Source organism: Labrus mixtus, chromosome 5 (genome assembly GCF_963584025.1).
Source record: "Labrus mixtus chromosome 5, fLabMix1.1, whole genome shotgun sequence".
Taxonomy (NCBI): Eukaryota; Metazoa; Chordata; class Actinopteri; order Labriformes; family Labridae; genus Labrus; species Labrus mixtus.
The window spans coordinates 6,523,460-6,543,382 of NC_083616.1; the positions used below are offsets into that span (position 1 = coordinate 6,523,460).

At 38.7% G+C, this 19,923-nt stretch overlaps 1 protein-coding gene across 1 annotated transcript; it reads left to right on the forward strand.

Moving 5' to 3' along the window:
* The first annotated feature begins 5,245 nt into the window (after positions 1–5,245).
* LOC132974636 (ankyrin repeat domain-containing protein 31-like) lies at positions 5,246–18,489 on the forward strand. The gene is made up of 11 exons (XM_061038820.1): positions 5,246–5,517; positions 7,431–7,592; positions 7,729–7,871; positions 8,202–8,361; positions 9,018–9,166; positions 9,289–9,385; positions 9,924–10,020; positions 11,437–11,977; positions 15,254–15,394; positions 16,801–16,924; positions 17,921–18,489. Exons 1-11 carry the CDS (start codon positions 5,247–5,249, stop codon positions 18,058–18,060), a joined length of 2,025 nt encoding a protein of 674 aa, XP_060894803.1. The 5' UTR covers position 5,246; the 3' UTR covers positions 18,061–18,489.
* Positions 18,490–19,923: the final 1,434 nt, after the last annotated feature.

Below are 19,923 nucleotides of genomic sequence, written 5' to 3' on the forward strand. Positions count from 1 at the left end.
TGTAGACAGTCATGACTCAGAGTTATTTTCAGAGGATATACTTGATTTCTATTATATTTAAGGGTGAAAAATAGCATATTAAGCCTTTAGCCTATCCCAAGATAACGAGAGAAATAAGTTAAAATCTGAAGAAAAAACAACCAAAAACTTGTAATATGGGAAAATTGATTCAGAAGAAAAGTGGGCCTATTGATGCATGTCATTGTAGGACTTCCAAAGTAACCTAATAATCAATGTCAAAATAAAAATAAATGCTAAAATACCATTTGGATAATAGCTATTTTACTTTTTTGTCTTCATTTTGTGGCTGTAGGCCTATTCTAATATTGTCTTTGCTGATCTTTCCATACTTTTTATTAATCCATCTTTACATTTTCACATGTTTATTAGTTTAATGTCACTTCTGTGACTCCATAGAGGCTGTCACTTTACTGATGAAGAGGAGGAGCGCGATGTGCTCAGCTTGATCTAAACAGGTGACAAAAGAGTTAAACACAAGCCTACTTTACACAGGACTCGTTTTTTGTTGTTCCTTTGCACCAGCTTACTTGCAAAGAACTGACGTTTCTTAAAACCCCTGCTGGACTTTAAAAGGCGCGTTTATTTTTAAGCTAATGTCAGCAAACTTTTCAGTAGTGTAGGCTAATCGTAGGGTGCTAATTTCTTGAAAAATACATTATCGTCTTTTAGCTTCTAATCTAAAGTCTCACAGGGACACTAATGTGAGCCAAACAAAAGAGTATGTTGTATCTTCGACGCTAGTTTAGCATGTATAAAAATGTCGTATGCTAACTACTACGGCGGCTAACAGTTAGCCAGCTGCATTGCGGTGTTACGGTGTAAACAGTGACCGTGTGAAGTGGCGACTTTCAGCCGTCTGTTGTTGTCCTAGCAGATTCAACAAATGTTTTAGTGTCCAAACGGATGCCTCTTTGGTAAATTTTTCATTAAAGACATAGACTATTTGATTTTTTAAAAATGGACATAAGAGGCATTCGTAGTAACATTTTCTGTCTTCAACATCTGCATGATCTACGACAACCACAGACGAAAGTCGCCAGATAACATGGTCACCTTTCAAGCCGTAACACCGGAATGTCAGATTCACAAAGAAATGGCAACCCCGTTTTATTTAGATATGTCAATGCAGTCTGAAGAGGCGAGTGGTCAGTGTATAGCTATAGTCTGTAGATCTGACTGTACCACAGTCAATAATGTTCTTTTTTCCATTGAAAGTCTTACTACAAACCTGAAAATATCAAATAATTATTGTATTGTATAATGTTGTATGTGGCTGCTGAATCCTAACAGAACATGCAAACTTGTATTTCCAAAATCTACCACTACATGATTTAAAAACAACATATTTTAAAATTGAATAAAGAAATAAACCTCTGATAAAAGAGAGATACTCTAAATGCTAAGGTTATCTGAACTACCTCTTCTTTTGGTTTTAACTATTGTTAGTATTATTATGCTTTATTCATAAGGTTGGTGACACACAACCAACATGGGTTTTCAATAGATATAAATATTAATTTAACTGAACCAAACATGTGCTGCAAGTAACAATTCTTTAAATCCTGCCAAGAGGCTGGAAGTAGAGTCTCCCCAAAAAGCAAATTGTGTTACAATTTGAATTCAACTCAGTTCTAAAACACCCTGTATGTTTAAGTTTGTGCTGCCATCTAGTGACAGGTTTTATCCAATACATTTCACTCATGTCTTCTGACATTCAACACTTTAAAAATAAGAAAGGGGTTGCTATGATTTATCCATCATTAACATGTTAAAATCATATAACCTCATTACTTCATCTCATACTGACGCTGTCTTAATTAGAATATGGGTTTCTCTGGATCTAAACCTGTTTATTCCAGTAAGGGGATGGTGATTTACAGACCTGCAGTCATCATCATCACCATCACAAACTGCTGCACTGGCAGACAAGGGCTACCGACCTGCAACGGCTGAAACTATTTACATTAGGAAAAACGTGAAGCAAAATTCAGAAAAAATATTAATTTAAAAGCAAAAGTCTAAAACAAATACAAGGACTAAAATGTGCTGCTTAAAGCCAAAACACCTGCATACGACCTCTAGACTGGACTTGCTTTAAATCTCTGAGTTGCAGTAATGTCATTGTTACTCTCTCTCATCAAACTGTGCAACTTTACCATCCACACATATAACTCACTTCCTTGTCTGCCTCACTCTTCAGTTAATAATAAACTGTTCCACAGAGACCCTACAGGCCTGGAGCACTTCTGCTGGAGACTGGAGATATTCTTCTTTTTGACTTATTACTGTTAATGTTTTTGCAGTGCGTTTTATGTTAATGCAGTTGTTTTGACTTTTCACAACATATTTCTTTCATGTGCAGCACGTTTCAGTGGTTACTTTTGTTTTGTGTATTTTCATTTTCTATCGGATTAACATTGTTTGCACGTTTTTCTTAATGTAAGTCGTTTCCAGGTCGTTGCAGGTTGGTTACCCTTGTCGAACAGCGTAGGAATCCTTTTTATCCTGCTTATAATCTAGATATTTTCATTGCTGTGTATTTATGTGTTGCAAAAAAAAACTACTCTTTACAGGCAGTACCACATGAACAGAAAACTATAACAATTTGAATAAATCGACAGTTAAAAAAAAGAAATATTAGCTCCAGGAATTACGTAAAGGTACTCTCAGTATTCATACTAGATGTTATCTTTGCTGTTTTAAATTTTTTGAAGATGTATTTAAAGATGTAAGTTAAATCATATGCTTGTATCCTCGTTACAAGTCTTAAAGCACTTTGTACTTTCATATTTGATGTATCACTGGACATTTGTGTTTCACAGGTGTCAGAAGAAGAGGTGGATCCAGTTTGAGTTCTTCACTGTTCTGCGTTTGACCACCAGGTGGGTCTGAAGTCTCACTCATCTGTGCTGCAGCAGGAAAAAAGATCATGTGAGTACACACATCTCAACATCTTTCATGTTTAATCTGTAGTTTAATGAGTACTTTAAATCACAAGTATGGATTATGCTGTAGTAATGTACCACTGATTCTCTCAATGAAACAGCCATTGAGGTTATTACAAAATGCAGCTGCAGGTCGAGCTCTTTTATTAATCTGCTCTGGGAGGTTGAGTTATTAGACTTGAGTTTAACATATTGAGCACTTAAAAATAAGGGCTTTACTTTAAATCAATCTGGGTACAGAACTTCTTCTTCAAGTCAGGATACCATGACTTTTTAAATGGTGGTTGTTTTAAAATTAGATCTTTCTACCATATAAAAGAGTTTAGGTCAACGCACATCTGGATCTAAAATTATTGTGGATAAAAGGCTGAGCTAAGTTAACGTCAGCAGTAGCTCGTCTTGCAGCGTGTTTTTGTTTGATGAAACGTTTTTATTCAGAATTATTTCAATTAAGTCAATATTTAATGTAATCTAACCTAAAAAAGGAGCTAACATTATCTTACAGCTCCTCCTGACATGCTGTGTATGTCAGTGTGCATTGCAGCAACACTGATTGTTATACAGTGTTTTATTTTTTACCAGTTTCAATGAATTTAACTAAAAGACACATGGACATAAAAAGTGTGATTGATTACCCTCGAGTATATTCATACATTTATTAAATAGTTAAACTGGTTTCTTCTGGCTTCAGTCATAACAGGATAACCTTCATTAAAAAAAAAGATCTTATCATATATTAGAAAGAATATTAATATTTATTAATAGAGAAAAACCTTTTCATATTCTAAAGATAAATCCTGTGTCTCCTAAATTACATCCATGAATCTAGCACTTGCGCCCCTCACTTGCGTCTTAGTCTCATCCATCAGAGATTTTCGGGAATTTGTGAGGAAACGAGGCAGAGGAGAGAGGAGAAATAAGACGTCCTTAATTCCACTGAAGCATCACGTGACGCAACATCCGACATTGTGGTGACCCCGTTAGCTGATCGCTGTCAGCTTTAACAGCTGTAGCTGCACAAATGCACACTGAATTCATTCTAATAAAATACTCACAATAAAAGTGTTTAGTCTGTGTATGTTACCTGATTACACCTACACATGAAGAACATCCTGCAGTCTGCATTTAAACACGAGGACCATTTCTATGACACAAAGCTTTAATATTCAATCATTGAATTTGATAATGATTTGATTTGTAATAATTTACTGATAATCTGATGTTGAACTCTGAATTTTATAAACACAGATACTTTACGATTTCATAGGAACACTGGAAGTTATTTATTTGGTTTCATGTTTCAGGAAAATGTTGAAATCAAATATTTATCAAACCAGATGGTCATGAATAATCAGCCTTTTAGCCACTCTGTCAGACTTTAATTCTCTTCATAATCAAATTTCACCGAGGAAATAAATGACCAAGAAAATACAATATTTCTATTCTAAACGTGAAGGAGTTGTTTTTTGTGCTTTGGATTTAATAAGACCTGAAATTAACAGATTTTTTGTTTGATGGTGAATCAGAAAATTAATACTTTTTAAATCCCAGTTTATGACATACAAACTTTTGGGAAACTTTTTAAGGGTTCTGTCCGTCCCCGTTTTAATTTCTGTCCTTTGTCGGTTATCAAAGTCTTCTTTGAAGTTTCATTGAGGTCTGATCCGCTGCAGCACCTCAAACACCTTCTGGTTCGAGTGAGTAGCAAGGATAAACCATTTCAGACATGAGACGCAGCCTCAGTGTGGTAGTGACCATGAACTCAGTAGTGACTCTCTTACTCCCTCTAGTGGTAGTTCAACAGCTAAACACTTCAACAGATGCTTTCAGTTTGACGTTCCAACACATCTGTTATCTGTCATTGAAAAATTCACCTCAACAAAACCCCATCTATTTTGAACATGAAGGGATACAGTTTTATGTACTTTATAATTATTATGATGTTATAAATTAAACAAGCCATCTTACTTTGGCTTTAGACGATAATTAAACAAAAAAATAATAGAAGTTGTAGCTCTTGTCATTTCTCCACACACCTTGTGCTATCCTTCTACTTAGTATTACTTGATATGCTTACCGCTTAGGTTTTTTTGGGGGACAAATAATGAGTCCTTTTTTACACTTCCCTTACATGCTCCACCTTCCTACAGGTTAGTTAGATCAAGAAAGTCTCATGTGAAGGTATTTTTAAGCTGTTATATTGTGTGTGTGTGTGTGTGTGTGTGTGTGTGTGTGTGTGTGTGTGTGTGTGTGTGTGTGTGTGTGTGTGTGTGTGTGTAGATGACTGACAGCTGTGATCAGCATCCCGAGACGATGAATGAATCATCCTCAGACGACGACTCTGTCAGCTTGTTGCAGAATCATAATTACTTCCAAAGCAGAGGAGAAGTAGCTGAAGAAGTAGCCATGGAGATAAGTGATTTAGATCCACAGGTCGGCAACATAAGGCAAGAAGAGGAAGTGGAAATAAGCGGACTCAATCCACCTGAACCAGAGATCTGCAGCAGGACACAGGATGCAGCAGGCTGTGATAAATCTACGACTCAGTCAGGTAATCAGGAATTACAGTTACAAACACTGGATAAAAAGATCAAGCACAATTGTTTTGCCGTTGTCTTTCATAACAAGAAACTCGGCAAATTTTTAAAAGATCTTGTTAATTGTTAAAGATATTATAGGGACCACGCCCCCTTTTGGGTCTAGACAAGCCCTGTGAAAGTGCTGAGGTAGTTTAGAAAACACTGTTGCATGGCATTTTGTACTACAAACTATTTAAAAACCCAGTTTATGATAAGTCATTGTTCCAGAGAGGAGAGTAGAAGAAGAGCTCTGTGTCTTAGGGCTGACAGAAAAAAAGGATAAAGCTGAAAACTGAGGGTCCGTGTGTGTGTTGATAATTTAAACCAGAGAACACAGATATTAAGGCAAAAATTACAAAACGAGAATGTCAACAGAAACCTCTTTCTAAAAAAGAAATCTAAAACAGTTTTTAGCTCAACTAAGACCTGGCTTTTCCATTGACTAACTTTCATTTCGGATTGAATGTTTTCACACAGAAAGTTGCGGGGCTGCAAGTAGAGGGTCAAAGTAGGGTAGGGTGACCATGTGTCCCCCTTTGCATTTTCTGCAGATGTCCTGCATTTTCATCTCTTGTTCCACATCCCACAAATTGAAAATTTCTCTAGTTTTTCCAAAGTGCGGCACACTAGCCTTTCTCAAACCTGGCTTCTATCAAATGGCTATTTGGAAAGCAGGAGAAGGCTATCACCACGACCAAAGACACAAGCTAAAGGATGCACTTTTTGGCATCATATATGGAGCTTGTGGAGGTCGATATCCAGAAAGCCTTTTGCCAGAGTTTCAAAATAAATCTTGTGGACGTACAAAAGTATTGTCTATAGCTAGCGATAGTTGTTGACATTTATTAGCTAATGGTTAAAGACTTCTGGTGGCATGGTTAGGTAATCAAGGACTACTAGGCCTAAAGTTCAGCAGAGTAGGGACGAAAGCCTCCACAAGATAATAAAAAAATATTCACAATTTCACTGATGATAGTTGGTTTAACTCTTCCTAATCCAGTTTAGGAAGGATTCCTCAGATTTTTGTTGGATTGGTAACCAGCTACGAGCTCAATAGAAGTGATTATTTTTTAAGTTATTTGGACATTATATCGAAGTCTCAGCAAACAGCCTCTCAGCATGGCAGTAACATGTCGTACATTGTCCTGCATCAACATACTGTTTATCCTAGATTTGACCTGCTGCTATTTGTCCCACATTTTCATGCCGGCACCTAGTTCCCCTAATCACACAGGAGGTTGTGATGTTGTTCTGAATATCACTGATGTGATTCAGTCGCAGATAATCAAAGCATGCTTATATTCAGTACATAACTCCCTTTGATATTTGTCATATTTCTTTTGTACAACTGATATACAAGCGGAGAAAAAGAACACTCCACCAACTCAACAAGTTCCACAACTGTTCACTTGTAACACAAACAAAAAAATATCCTTAAATGAAAATAGTCTGGCTAAGGTCATTTCCATTTTTCTGATTTTGATATACTTTATTCATCCCTGAGGGGAAATTGTGGTTTACACTCACACGCAATCACACGCATGCACAAACAGGACCTGTGGACATGCATTAGTGGAGAGATGTCAGAGTGAGGCTGCTACACACTGCTAAACCGAGAGCGCACCAGAGCAGCTGGGGGTTCCGTGCCTTGCTCAAGAGCACCTCGACAGTGCTCGGGAAGTGCCCTGGCATCTTTCCAGCTAAAAGACCAACTTCCAGATTATGGTCCGCACTGGGATTTGACCCTCCCGTTCCCAACCCAAGTCCCTATGGACTGAGCTACTGCCGCCCCAAATGTCTATATGACCTCTGTAGTTGAAGTGTTTTGCCTCTATTGGTCATGTTACTCTTCATGTGTGTCACAAATGTTTTCATCTTCAAGCAGCAAATGTCCTGCCAAGTGTGAAACTCTCCAAAAATATCCGGCTTAACAAGAGAAACGAAAAGGGCGAGACTCTTCTGCACAGAGCGTGCATGAAAAAAGATCTGCCAATGGTTGGAGCGCTCATCCAGGCCGGGATCAGCATCAACACAGAGGATTACGCAGGTTAAACGCTAAAGACTCTAATATATTTGACCTCTGTGGTGTGACATATTTCACCTCTGCCTGTCAGTCTGAAACAAGTACAAAGTGTGGAACTATAAACTCACTGTGATCAGTAAATGTTTTCTTTATTTGTCAGGCTGGACGGCCCTCCACGAGGCTGCAGCTGTGGGTAATGCAGCTGTGGTGGAGCTGCTGCTAAAGGCTGGAGCAAATGCCAACGCCGGAAGCTTTGACGGTGTCAGACCTCTACATGACGCAGTTTCCTCAGGACACTACGAGGTGACGGAGAAACTCTGGAGGACACTCAAAGATGTAGCAAACCTGTGTGGGGTTTTAAGCAACACTTGGACAGCACATATTTTAAGAATGAGACGTTTTTGTCTCAGAGAAACATCTTATGAAGTTCCCTCTTTAAAGCCTCCAGACTGCATTGACAAAATCAGTCATTTTATCTTGCAAACAAAGGGAGTTGCTTAATTTGATGTTTTAAATGTTTAGCTCAGTCCAACAGAATATTTGTGCCTTAGAAAACATAAAGTGCTTAAAGTTCAGTTGTATTTAGGATAGACTTCCAAACAGGAAATAGTGATAAGTGTGTTTGTTGTGCAGGTAGTGAAGCTTCTCCTGCAGTTTGGATCAAACACGTGTTACAGGACGGTCGGCGGCCTGAGTGCACTCGACATGGCACAGGACGAAAACATGAAAGAGCTGCTTCTAACTTTTAGACCATCCTCGGTTATTAATGAGAAGCCTGAACAACACACACCAGGTGAGCCAACCTCTAAAAACATTCCTCAACACATTTTGTCTGCAGAGCTAGTGCGATCCAAGCATGTTTATTGGACAGAGGAAGTCACCTGTTGGAAAAACTCTGATCTGTTTTCATGGTGAAATATGAGAGAAAATGTTGCCACTCTGGGAGTCTTACACCAAATACATTTCTACAAATATCATCGGTATGCTTATCAGCAATCAGCAAAGCTAAATTGTTGTTTTAAATATCATCCCTAATTTTCACAATAGTTGCATCTCTAATAGGAAAAGGATTTTTTTCGCCAAAGGTCTGCATACTGGCTCTTTTAAATACACACACAAACAGCACCGGTGCACAGTTTGTTTGTTTTTGCAGTACAGATAGGGGAGCATTTAACCCTTTGTATGTATTTTGTGTATTAAACGGTGTCTTTTTGACTCATTTGCACAGGTTTTAATGAGCACGAAGACATCAAAATCCTTTTGTGAATCAGGCCCCAAGTATTTTAAACTAATCAGGGCAATTTGGTCTGAAAATATCATTCTTCTTACAGATGTACAGAAAAGGAGGTTTTATATGTCACTGCAGACTGAGCTTAAGTCTTTATATTAAGACTTTATATTTCTCAAAGTGTTGATTGCAGCTGAGGTCTGAGTTCAGGATTCTTTCAGGTTGTAAATCCTCTGAGGCTCAGTGCCACAAACAGCTCTGCAGCCAAAGCTCGAGTCCAAACGAACGATCCAGAGAGTCAGGTGACAGAGACGGAGCCAGAGAGCCGGCTGACATTCAGCTGAGAGAGAGACGCACCAACACTCATACTGTGAGAGCTCTTTACACCCTCAGTCCCTTTAAACTCCAGGGCAACATTAGAAAAACACTGTTGAATGTTTTTGCAGCTTCTTTGTGACACCCATAATTATTGATGTATTATCTGTCTTACAGCTGAGTCACTCAGAGGCCATGGAGTTGGTTTTGGAGGAGGTGGGAAGGAAACAAACAGAAATATCAAACTGGTCTCTGACAGCTCCACTGGTTACAGGTAAAGCAGCTGCACACAGTCTCTCTTTTCAAGCCAGGTTTGTGACTTAACATAGAGGAAACACACTAAAAATGTGGATATCCAGAAGAATAACTTCAAGGTAGAGCCATCCAAATGAAATTCAAGCTCCTCTCCACCAATTATACAACACCATATGAGCTGGTAAAACTCATGCAAATGAGATGATATGCAAAACGTGGTCAGCTTGTTTTCAAATAGAGGATGACCAGTCTGAAGCTGAATTACTGTAGTTGTTGCAATAAGCGTGTTGTTTTCATCCGAGGGCAAATATTTCATATCTGATTATAATCCTTGTGCATAAATACTTCCTGTATCCTGAACATTTTATCACAGAACAAATGACTCCTGATGATCAGAGTCCATTGTTCATCAAAGTCTCTGCCTTCATGGTAATGCTGCATACTATTGAACGTATTCACAGTATCAGAAAATAAACATTTCATCAAGGAGCTTCACTACTTAAGTCTAGATCCAGAGTCGAAGATCCAGTTTGATTTGAATTGTGCTGTTTTTTCAGGAAGATTAAGTTCCGCTCTAACGCAGATCCAGAACCAGCTGATTGAGGTGCTGGACAAACAGAGTTTGGAGAAAGATCAACTCGCCCAGAAACAGTGGTCAGTCCAGAAACTTCTCTGATCTCATTTTCAGAACACAGCTCAGCTTCACAAGGAAAAGAAAACTAAAGACAATGCGGAGTATGTGATAGAGAATTAGATCAGAGATGAATATGGTCTTCACTTACACACACGCATGTTTGCTGGATTGAAAACAAAAGGATTGGTGAGATGACAGCAAGTAAGTGGTCATTTACTTTTATTCATTGAATTATTGAATAATAACATAAATAATAATAAACTTTATTTCTCTAGCACCTTTCCTAAACAAGGTTTTCAAAGTGCTTTAGGATAAAACAACAAACAGAATCATGACAGTTAATCATAAAACAAAAAGGACAAAAAGTGGCATCAATAAAACATTACAGAGAATAAACAGTCAAACATAAAACACAGTAATAAACATAATAAAAACTATAAAATCAGATAGAGGATCACAGAAAGACGAGACGTTTTAAGAACGTTCTGTCACCTCTGTTTTTTAATCTGGAGTTCAGAACAATGAGAAGAGCCGCATTTAAGGACCTCAGAGCCCGTGACGGGACATGGGGAGTTAAAAGGTCAGATATAGAGCTTGGGGCCAAACAGATTTTGGGCTTTAAAAGTGATAAGAGAAATTTCAAAAATGAACTCTAAAACTAACTGACAGCCAGTGCAAGGTTGCAAGGCGTAAAGTTAAAATCCTGGCGCCTGCGTTTTGTGCTAGCTGTAGACAGGAGAGAGTTGTTTTGATGCAGACGGAGAAAAGAGAGTAGTGATAATCCAACCTTGATGAAATAAAAGCATGAATGACTATTTCTAGGTGTTTGGGCGACAGAAACAGGACTAGAAATGTCCTTAAATCTAATATCTTGATGAGGTAAATGTTCAATTACTTTTGGGGAAGAAATGCAACTCTGATAAGTCATGGCTTAAACTTTGATTACATGGTCACATGTTTTATCTCCTCAAACTGACATGTTGTTGACAGAAGAATAAACAGTCAGGGAGGATTAAACACGTCCTCAGTACAACTAAACTTTTCAACTAAATGATGCAAACTGCTCAGCTGGAGGAAACACCTCATGTTGAAATCTTTCTGGTGATAGTTGTTGATGTTTCAGGTGCATTCAAACACATTTTACCCTGAAAGTGGTTTAGATTACACCACTAACAGCAGACTCTCTGCATCTCTGGTTTGATCACGTTAGATTGTGTGTTTATTGTTTTCAGAGCTGTCTTATCATCTTCTGTTGGAGCAATAAATGTCTGTATCAAGCTGAACTGTCACCCTCCCCTCTCTCTTCTCTCCGTCATCTGTTTGATAGACGTTGAAATTCAATTAGGATAAAGACTCTAAACATGGCTGTTGTTACAGTTTTGTGCCAGCAGACTACTTACCTAAATAACAGCAGCGTTGTTTGAATCCCCGTGCAGGAGCGTGTCCCACTCTCTCTGGCAGCGTGTGATGAAGAGCCGACTCGTCTCCCTTGCTTCCCGTCAGAGGACCTTGGTGGGGCTTCTTCAGAAGCAGACGCATTTGGTGGAGATGTATGTGACCATGAAGGCCAAACTGTCTGTTCAGTCTCCAAACCCGCGACACAGTAACAAAGAAAGGCAGCAGGCCGATCAGATCTCCTCTCCTTTGTTCACATCTCCCTCCTCTAAAGCCAGAGCCAGTCAGAGCTGCAGAGCACTCACACAGGAGGCTTGTGTGTTAACATCTGCAGCTCAGCAAAAATCCTCCTCACCTCCCGCTCCGACACTGACCAATGCAAAGAAAATAAGAAATAAGAAAACAAGCCTCCGTCAGAGCACCACCCGACATACAGAAATCACTTTAAAACGAATCAACTTTCGGGCTCAAGTGAGGAATGCTCTGATACAGACGAAAGCTGAAGACAGGCGTGGACGTCTCTCTGAGCTCATCAAGAGGAAGGTGCTGAAGCCTGGGTCTCCTCTAAACCTCTTCACCAAGGTCAGACCTCTCATAAAATACCATCAATCATAAACTAACAGTTTTTTCTCCCATGAGTAATCTACAAACACACTGATTCACCAGCAGCCTTCACAGCGGGGCTTTCATTTACTTCGATCTATGATCCCATTCGGCCTTTACTCTGGACAGGCGTCTAAGCGAGACGGGCTTTCACTGTAAAGTCTGGATTTGTGAGTCGCACTGGTTTAAAAGACGCAGTCTGTTAAGGAGGGTCTCCCAGAGGAAAAAAGGTTTAAACTTCTTCCTGTGTGAAGATTACCTTTGTGTTCTTTAACGTCACAAAGTGCAGTGTCTATGCAGCTTAGCACTTTTAGCACCATCTGTTTTCACCATGAGGAATTTGTAATCGAGCTAGCTAACTGTACGCTAGTTTAGCTCTCAGTCTATGGTAACGTTGATAGTTGAGAAATACAGACCCTCAGCCTGTGAGTCTCTCCTCCCACCTCTCTGGTCATTTGATGTCTTTAATTGAGGTTTTTTTTCAATCAAACCAGCCTCCACAAGGTTTGTTTACTGAACAGTATGCCACCGTTTTACCACCAATTCTGACCTTTTAACATTGTTCACACTCCTGAAGGTTTTCAGGGTGAGCTGCATGTTTGAATGCTCCCTCCACATTTTTCACTCAGACTTTATCTGGACTAGGGGCTTGGTAGTGTCAAGAACCTCAAAATTCTATTCCGTTATGAACAGAACCAGACTCATGTTGAAAAGCCATCTGACGAAGCTGTGTTGGTCTTGGGATGAAGGGAGATGCAAGAAGAAGGAGAAGGATAGAGACAAACAGAGCAACAACAATACATTAAATAGATGTATAGCTACAATGTCAGTAATGGTAAAAGTTTGTGTAGTAAGAGCAGTAACAGCTAAGTATGATATCAGACTGATCAGTCTAATATTTACATTAGCAACTGTAAAGATGATGAAACAGAGAGGACTGATTATGTTAATTATAAAGGTTGATGTTGAGCAGTATAGCATTATAATAATGACGACAGATATAAGGCTAGTATTTTTCTGCATGAAGTCAGAATGAGCTGCAGGTTTTAATCAGGAGAAACAACCTAAAGCGAGTGGAGGTGTTGCTGATGTTAATTTCTAGGGATTTGTACACGACCATAGACTGTGCATGTGACTGAACAAACAAATACACCCTGACTGGGGGGTCATGTCAGGTAGCGTGTAGTGGATTATGGTGAAGTGGATGCCGAGGTATGTATGGTGCTGCCCACTTTTTTTAGATGAAAATTAATAGTATTAAAAAGTTTTCTTATACACCAAAATTTTACGGTACATTGTTTTGTCACAAAAATGTGCAATGTATAAGTGCAAAGGCGTAATAAAGTAGTAACTTTGTTGAATCGCAGCATGTAAAAGGCTTAAGTGTGTGTAGAGAGAGTATATTGATCTGAGAAGGCTCGAGAGGCGACTTGCTGCTGATTCTTCTGATTTTTGTTTCACAAATGTAACTTCTTACTGATTTCCCCGTGAAGCCAGAGCGACCAGTAAAATAGACATGTGGTGCTCGAGATTGAGACCAGCTTCATGTGCAGCCACACCCTGCTAGTAAAAGGGACTGAGTTTATTTAAAGTTTTATGGTACAATAACCCCAAGGCCTTAAAAGAAATTAATTAAATACACCTAATTACAACACACTCATAGAACAACTGTTAGAAATGTGACCGCTGCTATCAGTAAAGCTTGATTTATCTTAGATCTGCAACGGATGCTTGTTATCTGAACAAATAAAGAGCAGTCACATCATCATACACCACCCTTTGTGGAAATCCTTTGTGGCAGCTTTACCGCCTGTTTTTGCATACCACACATTTCATACTACAAAGACAGATGGGTGAAGTAAATGGGGAATTAAAGGGGCTGTTGTAAAATATCCTACACAGAATATAAATTCCAAATATCTCCTCAGCCCCTCCCACACATGCACTGTACTCCTGAAAATGTTGATATTACCCAGGTGGGATGCATGTGTGGATGCAAATGTCTGAATCTGTTCACCCAGACTTTATCTGGACTTTTCCCTGTGCGTCCGGTAGTAAAAGTCAATGTGAAGTTGGATGTATCGATGTGCCATGTGTGACTCAGGCTGCAGTCACACTGCAAGCCTTCTTGCTCATTCCCACTTTTCTGCTCGGATCAGATTTTGTTTGTCTGTTCACACTACTTTTTATATGTGGCCTGTATTAGACTCCTGTGTGAACTGGTCATGGTCCTGAACTGACCCACAAGCACAAACAAACAAACACTTCACACCCAACACGGTTTGAAGAGAGATGATTTCATAACAGGCAGAACTGATGATCTACAAGCTCCTGCAGAACAACAAAGAAACATCCTTTACAGTTATCAAGGTAACTTGAGCCTTAAGGACTACAAGGGTGGTTCACTTCTTACCAGGGTAGATCACCATGGCAACTGTTATAGTAACTTGTGCTGAGCGTATCACAAGCTCAGCAGCAGGTCATGTTCAATGTTCAAAATAAGAAATCAACCTGAATGAAACTCCTTTGACTGACAAATCAGATCTGTTGATCACAGAGGTCTGTGAGCTCATCGTTGGAGGGGAGGAAATAAAACGTCTTTATCATATGATAAAATATTTTATTGAAAGACAGGAACAGGGCTTATTAAATTCAGATCTTTGTGTACTGAGTGATATTATAGCCTTAATTAACACTTTTGACGGTCTGATTTTTTTATCTAACTTTTTCCTGCATTCTTCGCTGCAGCTGCGTTTTTATTTTGTATTATGTTTAATTTCTTCATATTTCTAAAAATCACAGTTTGCTCTGAGTTTGTAAAATATGACCATCTGCTGACGGCGGACTTGTCCATGATCATGAATGCCTGGGTTTGATCTCCTCCGTCTCTCCTTGTGCTGCCAGACAGAGGTCACATTGGAAAAGATCCGACTTGTATCTGATTTGGACCCACAGGTGAAGGTGACGCAGGTCTGATTTAAAAAGATCTGTTTTCATGTGACTTCCATGAGCTGTTCACTCTGTCGTTACAGTCACACAGGAGCAAATAAATCAGATTCAGGTCACTTTAGTCTTCAGTGTCACAAAGCCAATCAGCTTTGAGATTATAACTTCCTGGAGTTCATCAGAAATGATCGATCCGACCTCCATTAAACAAACTAACAGTTTAATAAATCTTTATCTAACCAGTTCTGTTGTGTTTGAAAGAAAGATTTTTATTGCATTAAGAGAACACTGTTTGTGATATCTCTGCAGGGTCAGCAGCTTTGTGCTCTCGTCCTCGCTGACGGCTCTTTGAAGGACCTTAAAGGTAAAGTGCACCTGTCTCCTGAACGCTGGCTGGAGTCTGTCTTTGGTAACCACATCCCCGTCGGCTCTTCATACGCCTGGGACAAGGTAAGTCCTCACCTGACTCAAACCGACCCTACACTCGGACATGGAAATGAGCTGAAGGAAGGATGTGTGCACATGCGCGTGTTGTTTCACTCTTCATTCACATCGCAAACTACTTGCCCGGCATGTTATGCTACAGCACTTGAAGTCGTTTGTCGAACCGTGTGCTCAGCGGTTGTTCCCAAAAAGTTGTCATCTGAATGTTGAACTTCTTTTAAAAAACTCAAACTAATAAACAATCCATTTTCTATGGTATGTTTTGTGTAAATGTGGTCTTAGAATAACAGTCTGAGCCTGTCAATGACAAAACAAAAACATTTGCTTTCATCCATCAAGGACTATGTTTCAGACATAACATACTGTTACTTTTTCACTGCTGCAGGTTACACATATCTACTGGAGACATTGTTTTATGTTTTATATGTATTAGTCACTTGGTGTTTTTTGTTGTTGAATTTCTATTATTAATTCAGAATAGTTGAGCTGACAGTTAAAGTTCCCTCCTGCGGACTCGTTTCCTTCCTTCCTTGTCGTGTAGAATAAAGTTCAGGTCGTTTCTGTTTCCTGCTGCCAGTAGGACACCGTGACAGGACGCAGCATTAGACTTTGAATTATTGAGTGTTCACTGTGGAGCTGAGCACCAACACACACTCTGCGTCCTCCTCTGTAGCTCCTAACGCTTTGTGAAAATTAAAAAAGTGAAACAGACGCTTGTTAAATGATCCTGCAGAGCTGCTAACAGAAATCAGATCTCCCTACAGGTTTCACGTTTCTCACCAGGACACCATGATACTCTCATTAATTAAGCATCATTTATCAACAGACGTGATAACAATAAGGTCGTCAACATGAACGATACTTTGATACTTTTTCACCAGGTGTTTTAAAACGATACAATCTCTGTTTCTTTTTATGATTGAATGTATCAGTGAGTAACAAAAACTTTAATAACATACAAATATTTCATAAATATTTCATCATCAGATACTTAGCAGAGAAACACATCCATCAAAGATTGCAGGCAAACTCCTGCACACTGTCTAAATTGCACAAATACAGCGGCAGCTTTGCTGTACTGAAACTTGTTCAATGCTTTTGTACAATTTAGACAGTGTGCAGGGGATGGACTGCAATTTTAGGGGGCGTCAGATAGCATTGCAGTTATAAAGTGCACCACAAGTACAGAGAAAAAAAAAAAACCTCCCCAAAAAATAACTTAATTAACAAATAAATAACCCAGTATTGGATGCCTATGACTTCTTTCTTTGTTGCTGTGGTATTAAAACAAAAATCAATGTCATTAACTTTGACCAGAATCGTATCAAAGTTTAAAATTCTGGTTGTCATGACAACCCCAGTGAACACTGTTCAAAGTTGTATCTGCTGAGGTCCTCTCTCTGATTCTTCAGGTGACATTTGAAGGTAAACCTTTGTCTTCTTACACTCTGAACCTGGACACTGAAACAAACACACTTCCTGAGGTCGGTGTTCAGCTCTGCCGGGACTCTTCTGCACCAGAGGATCTGACCCCAGGTCTGTACTTCCTGTCAGCCCCGCCTCCTTCCTTCCCCAGCTCTACATACATCCTGCCCATGACATTTCCCTCAGCAGCTCAGACAGCAGGCATACGATCACTGAAGCGTGGCTCCTTCACCGTCAATAATTAATCATCTGCTTCACACATGTCCCACCTGGAGCTCCTCTGAGCCAGAGACACCAGCCTCTTTAAAATAAACTCCACATTCTTATTAAAAGATGTGTGTCCGGATGTTGCGACACTCACTTCAGGATACTATACATATAACATCTTTGGGTTCATGATACAATTTCATCACAATTCATGGTTTTCTAATTTTTTATGATTTATGAACAAATATGATTATTTCATTTAAATCATCTGAAAGTCAAATGCAAAATATCCCTTTCTTTATTTTTCTTATTAAATGTTATACTTTTTAATTTTGAGGTTGTAACGTTACTAATTCAATCAATCAATCAAATGATATCAAATGTTATCTTCAGAGACTTTACAAAAGAGCAGGTCTAGACCTTACTCTTTGTTATATTATTTATTAAGACTCAACATGAATCCATCCTGAGAAACCTCGAGCAGAACCAGATTCATGTTGAACAGCCATCTGCTGACACTGTGTTGGATTTTAATAGAAAATAAACACTAAAAATATCTTACAATAACTCCTTTTTAAAACTTGAACGATGGATTTAAAAGAGGGATGTCAAACTATTCTCTACAGATCAAACATGGATTGAAGAAAGATATTGGCCAATATATCGATAACGAAATTTTTCTCCCAAATATCGATATCAGTATCGACCCAAAAAATCCCATATCGGTCGGGCCCTAATATTTTGCCAAGTTGATTTAAAGGAGCAGCAGTTCAGATTTAAACCCAAACCCCTGTACATGGGGCGCGAGCACTTACCACAATGCTACCAGCGCCCTGAATTTGTATAGATTTTTAATTGTATTGTTGTGTATCATTAAATCCCTAAATGTGTTTGTTTTAGAAGAGGCCAGCCTGAAGCGTCTGATGAGAATCCGAACGATCCATTTGGTGGATGATGAGGAGTGGCTGCCGAACGCTGTGATGGATATTTACTGGGACAAACTCTTAAAGGACGAATGTTTAGAACCACAGTGGACTTAGTTATAAATATTTTCTATCTACACATTATGTTCATGTTTGTATTCAGATTTTTAACTCATGTTTATCAATTTACTGTTCATGTTGTGATCATTTATTTACCTTACATATTGATCTTTGTCTTTCCTCTTACAGACATATATGTGTTATTGTTGTTTAGAGTTCAGGTACATGTTAAGAGCAGGTAAAAGTGAGTGTAGGTAGAAATCTATACTATAGAAGCTCACTAACACTCATTTGAGGGTTTGAATACGTGTGGTGTGAGTCTGTTCAATTTTTATAAAATGTTAGTAGCATTTATTATAAAGACAACACTAAATATAAATGTATAGAATACAAGTGTTTGCTTCCATGTGTGGATAAAAGTGGCCATTACACTTTGCAATAACAGTCTATCAACTAAATAAAAGCATAAGTAAGTCAAGATCTTGGGGGAAAACGTTTTTTCTTTACTTGTTATCACAGGAAACCACTAAAGTAAAATATGTTAATGTTGGGCTGCCAGCCAGTTTGATCGTTTGGAAATTCATATTTCCTATTAAAATATGTTTTAAATGCTGAGCAACAGGAGACAATGACTAAGAAAGCCTGAGGCAGACTTACACTCATGTTTTATTTAAAACAAGGACATTTCAGTTCCTTCACTGGTTACCTTAATGATTCAATCGCTCAAGATCGTGAGAAAAACGCTGAAAATAACCCATCATCTTAAGAAAACCAGCGTTACTGTGTCAATATAATGTATACAAGTGAAGACAAACACAACAAGCAAATGTACTCATAATTGGAAACATTAGAATAAAATGTACTGAAGTGTGTCTGTTTTGGGCTTTGAAGTGTAAATTTACATGTAAAATATTTTTTAAATGATGAACAACAGGAGGTCATATTTACGGAAGCCCGAAGTGGACATAAATCCATTTTTTAAATTTTTCTTAAAACAAGTCATACTCACAGTATAACATAACTTTTATAATCTTCTCTACGCTTCTACCCACCTACCTCGTAGGTTAGACAAACGCTTCCTCTACAGCCTTTTTACCTGGTTGGTCTTTATCTTCTCAGATCTTTTTGAGGGGACAATTTGCCAAGTGGCTTCTCGTATCACTCTTATTCCCTGACATGTCGATCACTGCAGTCTAGCAGTGACTGCATATTGTTTTTTGTTTGCCCGTCAACTTCTCCTTTCTCATTTCTTGACTCGGTGAAACATAAATATTTCCAAATGTTAGATTTAAAGCTGCTGGAGCATCCACAATTTCACAATCATCTCTCTGTTCTCCTCATGTTTGTATTATAGAAGTTCTCCCTCACAACTAACGCCTGTGTCCGCCATGTTTGCTGTATTGAGGTAGGATGGGGATGCGAAGGATAATGGTCTCTATAGTTTCCCAAGCCCTCCGCTCTGCTCCACTGTGGCTGAAACAAAACTACACTTTTTGCCCAAAAGAACCAGAGTTGTCATCCTGAGGAAACAGGATAAATCATTTAAATTTCATGTCAAATGTTTTGTTTAATGAAAAGCAAAAGGAGTTTTTCCAATGCCAACCAGATAATATCTCAAGATTCGAGAAAACGGCTGAAATTAAGTCATTACCACGGGTAAAAAAGTGTTGATGTCCCTCGATAATTAAATAAGTTGAGAAAACAACTGAAATTTACTCGTTAATGGTCAGACACACTCCACAAATTGAAATCTCGTTGAGACACGTGGCCAAGCTCCGCCTCTCACTTGTTTTCTTTTCCATAAATGTGCATAAACACCACTGTTTTCTCTGTATGGACAATGTTCACATATCGAGGGAGAAAAGCTGTTAAAAAAAGTGTCACTGCTGCAAGCATCACTCACAAAGCATACTGGGATAA